We start from the raw sequence: 6,386 nt of genomic DNA on the forward strand, positions 1-6,386 counted from the left end.
ATGGTGGCAGTGGCGGTGGTTTTTCCGACCGTGTCGACGACATCTGGTAGTGAGGCATCGGTGGCCATGATTCTATCTGCAGGTATGCGACATCAGCGGCAGGATTCTGCGTCCTAACGAGGAGGTCCTCCGCTTGGGGTGAGGGTGGCGTCGTGGTCCTGCAGTGGTAGGGTTTTTTCGCAAGGGCCAAAAGGTCTTGGACCTTCAGATCTGGCGACAACAACGAGTATGTTTTGCCGATCAATTCTGCCACCACAGACGAGGATGCTGGAGGCATGAGGATGGTGCGAGACTTCCTGAGCATCCCGAATTTGGATCTTGGCGGTGCTGGTGACCTTCGTCTCTCAGCGATCTTCGTCACATGTGCGACGAGCCTTTGTCGTTCAGAGCCTTTGGTGGCGACCAACTCTTGTTGTGGCTCGACTCCCTGCTTGTGCGGGTCATGATCTTCACGTGCATGGCATCTCACGTCAAACCCGTGCTACGCGTGGCTGTTGGGATCACGGAAAGTGATGGAAACATCACATAATGACTCTGATTTGATGGTGCTTCTCGAGTATCCAGTCTCAGGCTCTGATTTGAAAACCCTATGCCCGACCCTTGTTGATTGCTCCCTCCGTCCAGGTTTATTGGTCCCAAAGACCAAAATAGCAAGACCAAGAAACAGTACTCGGTTACAGGGTTGGGAGATTATTAGCACTATTAATGAGCCTTACCAGCTCGCATGCACCTTGGAAACATGCACATGCAACGGCTTCATGCATGGCTGCCTAGTAAAAGCAAGTATAATAGGTCCTTATCAGCGGATCCGGCTTGCCTGCTCCCTCTTCATGCTTCCTTCATGCTCCCACTTCATCCTACGGCTGTTCTTTTCCCTTTTTCTTTTCTAATCTAATCATCTCCCCCCCCCCCCCCCCCTGATTTTCAGGGGGTGGGGCCGGGCCTTATTTTCTTCCAATCAAATCAAGCCACGTATGCGGGAGCACGGATGGGAGCATGGGAAGGGAGCAGGCAAGTCTCGTCCCTTATCAGCAGGCTATAAGGTGTTCCATGTAAGCAAAATCCTATGTGGAGGAATGAGAAAGGAAGAGAGAGAACAGAGCGGGCGCTACTGCTATCGCTGGGCTGCAGCATGCTAAACCAGAAATAAGCGCCCGCATGCAACCGATGTGAGTAAACTTGGCTGGCGTTTCCCTCTCCCTTCCAATCAATTGTGTTTCCTATGCTTCTTCACATGCAAACAATTAATGATAGTGTCCATCTAATAGCGAACGTACAGTTATTCTACTATGTGAGTTAACTTTTACAATAGCTCTAAGTGACATGGCGCATCCTTAGAGCCGGCGGTAGGCTTACCATGCTCAAGAAAAGGTGCATGGCTAGCAGCTAGAGAAAAAGTAATGAATTAAATTGTTGCATTAACCAGTAGTGAAGGAAACGTGCAGAAGCAAACAACATGTGCACAACGGGCCTTGTAAATTAGGACGACCTCTGAAGGCTGAGGGGCCTAATAAACCCAGACAGAGGTAGTACATGAGGGAGACTAGAATAGAATGCCCTTTAGGTGAGATCGTGGGATACAATTCAAAAAATTCTGAAATTATTTTGACAACATACCTATGATGTATATTTACAACTCCAAAAAATCAGCTCAAAACTCGATCTATAATTGGAGATAAAAAATGACAAATTTAACTGTGAATAGTGTCAGTTTTGGTTGAATAGTGTTTGACACTATTCGTGTCCGACTTTGTCTTTTTTTTGTTTCTCTAAGTGTAGTTTGAATTAGGAGCTGAAACTTTTTGAGATTGTACATCAAACATGGATGTGTGTCTTCAAAAGAATTCAGAATTTTTGAACATGTGCTATATCTTCGGAAAATATTGATCTCATTAATCTCACCAAAGGGCAGATCCTATACTAGTCTCACCCGGTAGTACCTAGCAACGATGGTGTTTTGTTGCCTAGTTAAAGGCATTGCTCAAAAAATTTCATCTAACTTTGAGGGTGAAATATCAGGATCTGACCTTCGTTGGTTCGATCCGACAACAAGGACAAAGGTTCAGTGTTGTTCCCAGCCTGGAGGCTTGCCACCGGTGAATCTTTCTCATTGCCTTTGCGATGTGAAGATATGGCTGGCGCAAAAGGTCGATGTTCTAGTTCATGAATAGTTATTTCGATTGCTTTGGAGTTTTTTTTTCCTATGCCTAGTCATGGAGTTTTTTTTTTACGGGAAAATCTTTCAATCTATTCATCTTCAATCATGGTAGTACAACGAACACTAGAAATAATAAAAATTACATTCAGACCCGTAGACCACCTAGCGACGACTACAAGCACTGATGCGAGCCGAAGGCTGCGCCACTGTCATCGCCCCTCCCTCGCCGGAGCCGGGCAAACGTTGTTGTAGTAGACAGTCGGGAGTCGTCGTGCTAAGGCCCATGAAACCAACGCACCAGAACAGCAACCGCCGCAGATGAAGAGTGTAGATCAAAAGAATCCAATCTGAAGACACACGAGCGAAGACGAACGACGAACAGATCTGAGCAAATCCACCAAAGACAGATCCACCGGAGACGCACCTCCACACGCCCACCGATGATGCTAGACGCATCACCGGAACGGGGGCTAGGCGGGGAGACCTTTATTTCATCTTCAGGGAGCCGCCACCGTCTCGCCTTCCTGAGCAGGACACAAACCCTAACAAATCTCAAAAACAGATCTAAAAACGGAGCCCTCCCACCGGCAAGGGCCGAGATCCACTCCGCCTCTATGGCCCTAAGGCCACCGGAGACGGGACGGACTGGCACCGGCGCCGACGGGAGGCAGAGAATCTTAGTTTGTTTGGAGGCGGCGGTCTTGTATGCAGTAGACGTCTTGGCGTGTTCATTGTGTTCGTTGATTTTCGGTGTGTGCATCCTGTAGACGTCTAGGCGTGTTCATTGTGTTTGTATTCATTTCATGCTTATTTTTAAATAAAAAATCAATAAATTCACCTTACCTGAGTAGTAGTAAAAACCACATACTCTGTGTGTGGTCCATCAAGCGGTCCGTGTTCAGAAGATTGACCGAGCGAGTGATCCCCACGGCGAACAGGACCGCCGCCCCCCTCCCCTCCCCCCGCGCATCACGCACAAGCCATACGTGCACACACCGCGCCGTGTAAGAAAAGTTGGTCAGCACGCCGAAACGAACCAAAATAAGCTGGCGAGGCTCACGAGGACCGGCGTAAAAACCTTTCGACCGTTTCTCCAATCCAAGAACGAAAGAAAACAGAAAAGGAGAGCGTGCGCGCGCTCACGGTTTTGGTTTTTCTAGCGTGCCGGCCGGGGGCGGCGCCGCAGCACGCACGCAGGCACGAGAGAGCTCGAGGCAGGCTGTGTGCTGCGCAGACGGTTTTCCAACTGCTGTGTGCGAGTGTGTCACACACTATCCATGACCTTATCTCTGTTGTCTTTATCATCTTTGTTACACTGTGGAGTACTGCTCAACTGCTGTACACAGCGAGTTACAGAAGAAGCCACGTAACTCTAACTCTGTGCACAGTCAGCTGTAGAAGAAGCCACGTAACTCTAACCCTGTGCACAGTCAGTTACAGAAAGAAGCCACGTCGCTCTGATTTCTTTCTTCGAACGAGGCCACCCGTCGGCGACTCACGAGCGGCCTTGATTATCTTGAACTTGGGCTCGCCACAAACGGCTCTACCAGCCAGCACCTTCTTCTGTCCGTCTCTAGATTGCTGGTGGCAGCACGTACGTGCAGCAGTGCTAATGACAATTTGGTACCATGGTCAGTTAGTTAGAGACGGGTACGAATTTCCGCGACAACATGGTAATGGGGCCAATTATTTCCGGCTTGAAAAAACCGGTTGTTTTGATTAGGTGGATAAGCCTGCAAGTATAGGCTTGTGCAGAAGCAATCTTATCTAAATCCGCAATCTTTTGCTTGCAAATTAATTAAGGGTTTAGTGTTTTTTCCCCTCGGCATCCACCCTTATCCCCGCCTTATAAATCGGAGCGCCCACGTAGCGGCACGCGAGCACGCACGACGGAGTCCACACCACGCGCCACGCCACCGTCCGCCCGCTAGCTCTTCGTCAGGTCCGTCCGTCCGCCCGTCGTCCACGCCCACGACTCCGCGCCACATGCCGGCCGTCAGCCGGTTCAACGCCCCCGCCGGCCCGGCGCCCAGCATATAGCCCCGCCCACGCCATCCCACCACTCGTGCCGACCTCCGACCGATTTTCCTCGGCCGCTCCGCTTCGAGCTCAGATCAGCTGGTTTAACCGCCATGGGGTGCGGCTTCTCGTCGGGGGCGTCGGGCGGCGGGGGCGGGCTGCGGCCGTTCGCGGGGGTGCGGGTGATCCACACCAACGGCTACGTGGAGGACTTCCCCGCCGGCGAGGGCGGGGCGCCCGTCACCGTCGCGCGCGCCACGGCCTCCTCGCCCTCGTCCTGCCGCTACGTGCTGTGCTCGTCGGCGCACCTGCTGCAGCCGGGCCGCGCGCTGTTCCGGCCGGACGACGCGCTGCAGCCGGGCACCGTCTACTTCCTGCTCCCGCACTCCATCTTCCAGGCCGAGTCCTCCGCCGTGGACCTCGCCTGCCTCATGAACCGCCTCACCGCGCTCGCGCGCAAGGGCGGCGGCCCCGCGCCCAGCGCCGTCGACGCGCTCTTCTCCGGCGACGCCCAGCGCCGCGGCAGCCCCGAGGCCGAGGGCCAGACCGCCAAGCCGCCCCGCCCCGCCGCCAAGAGCTGCGCCGCCGCCGCCGCCTCAGCGGGGCCGTGGCGGCCGCGGCTCGACCGGATCGACGAGTCCATGGGCCGCTCGTCCATGCGGAGCGCGTCTACCCTGAGCAACCGCAGCAGCCAGGACTAGCTAGGATCTTCCTCTGCTCGCTGCCGTCGCCGTTGCCGCCGTTTCGTTTTCGTTGCTTGCTTGCAGTGATTTGTAGTAGTTTTGTACCGCCATCAATGAACTAGATTTTTCTCCTTCTGTTAGTGCCTTCGAGAGAGATATAGCTCTGCTTATATCCTCCGTTTCCCCTGCTGCTTGTTCATAATCAATCTGTACATTTTGCAGCGATTTGCACTAGTATCAGAAACCAGATTTCCTACTATTCTGTTGTGCATTTTCATGCTTGTTCATCATTAATCTCTTCGTGTAGAGTCAGGTTAAACTATTATTACTACAAGATAGATTAGTGCGGCTAATGATAATTGAGAAGGGAAGAATGAACGCGGTAGGTTAGGCAGGTGCCCCCATTGTCGTTCCACCTTGATGGCGATCTGCGAGTCTTGGTCCGACGAGACCCATTCGCTCTGCACTCACTCCCACAAGCAAGCAAACTACGCAAGTGGAGAACAGTTCGTCTGACTTTCGGGCGGGGTTAATTCATAATTATGCCCAAGTGGACAGAGGAGTGGGGCTGGGGGGTCACTCTCCCTCCATGTAATACCGAGGCTGCCACCTCAACAAACCCCTCATTAACCTCATTTTCAGACAAAACAACACCCACCGAATAATCCAAATGTCAAACCCCATCTCTGCTCTCCTCGGTTTCATCTCAAATTTGGAGTACGTACAATTTTATTTTATTTTGATGGGATTTAGTACGTACTTACAATTGATTGAAGATACACCCACGCAAGCAAGCATGCATGTGAAGTTTGATACGCAAAAGGTTCCCGAGTCATTTTACAGAAATTCAGAAACGTAGGAGTATGTACGTATTCCAAGCCTTGTCTTGAGTGTTCATTTTATATATATCGGGCCAAAAAAAAAACTGACTAATTATCGCCTGCCATTCGAGGTGGTTGGGCTGCGGGATCTAGTTTTGTAGGTTGAGTTTCGGTTAACAACAATTGGCTGCTTGCACTTGCAGACGCCCATCACTCGCTCCGCAGCCCCCATTGGCGAGCTGGATACGGCACATCTCTCTGGGCCACTCTGTCCGTCTACATCCCGCCACCTAGGCTAGGCCAGACAGTACTCGCCACATCTCTGTCGCACGACTAATAAATATACGTACGTACTCCCTCCGTCCGGTAAAAAGTGAACATCTAGCTTAAAAATTTGTCCACAAAAGAATGTACTTCTATCTTTCCAATGCACTTTAAAATAGAAAAAAAATACTTTTCTCTCATCACCCGGTAATCAAGACCAATAGCAATCTATACATGACTTCTTAATTTCTACATGCACTTAACTCATTGAGGGTTGGGTAATTAAAGAGGAGAGAGAAAGTGGCTTGCATCTTTCCAATGCATTTTTTAGTTAACTCCATAATTTGTTTTAAAAAAATTAAATGTACACTCTTCACCGGACGGAGGGAGTACTGCTAGCCCGTAGAGGTGGGTAGATATCTTCACCGGACGGAGGGAGTA

At 51.0% G+C, this 6,386-nt stretch overlaps 1 protein-coding gene across 1 annotated transcript; it reads left to right on the forward strand.

The window, feature by feature from the left end:
- Positions 1–4,014: 4,014 nt before the first annotated feature.
- Positions 4,015–5,119, forward strand: LOC109771683 (uncharacterized). The gene has a single exon (XM_020330382.4). The coding sequence runs from the start codon at positions 4,291–4,293 to the stop codon at positions 4,876–4,878; it is 588 nt and encodes a 195-aa protein (XP_020185971.1). The 5' UTR covers positions 4,015–4,290; the 3' UTR covers positions 4,879–5,119.
- Positions 5,120–6,386: the final 1,267 nt, after the last annotated feature.

Source organism: Aegilops tauschii, chromosome 7 (assembly GCF_002575655.3).
Source record: "Aegilops tauschii subsp. strangulata cultivar AL8/78 chromosome 7, Aet v6.0, whole genome shotgun sequence".
NCBI classification, from domain to species: domain Eukaryota; kingdom Viridiplantae; phylum Streptophyta; class Magnoliopsida; order Poales; family Poaceae; genus Aegilops; species Aegilops tauschii.

What these genes read in the sequence shown, in the direction of transcription:
- LOC109771683 (XM_020330382.4), top strand. Translation starts at nt 4,291, where the DNA reads ATGGGGTGCGGCTTCTCGTCGGGGGCGTCGGGCGGCGGGGGCGGGCTG.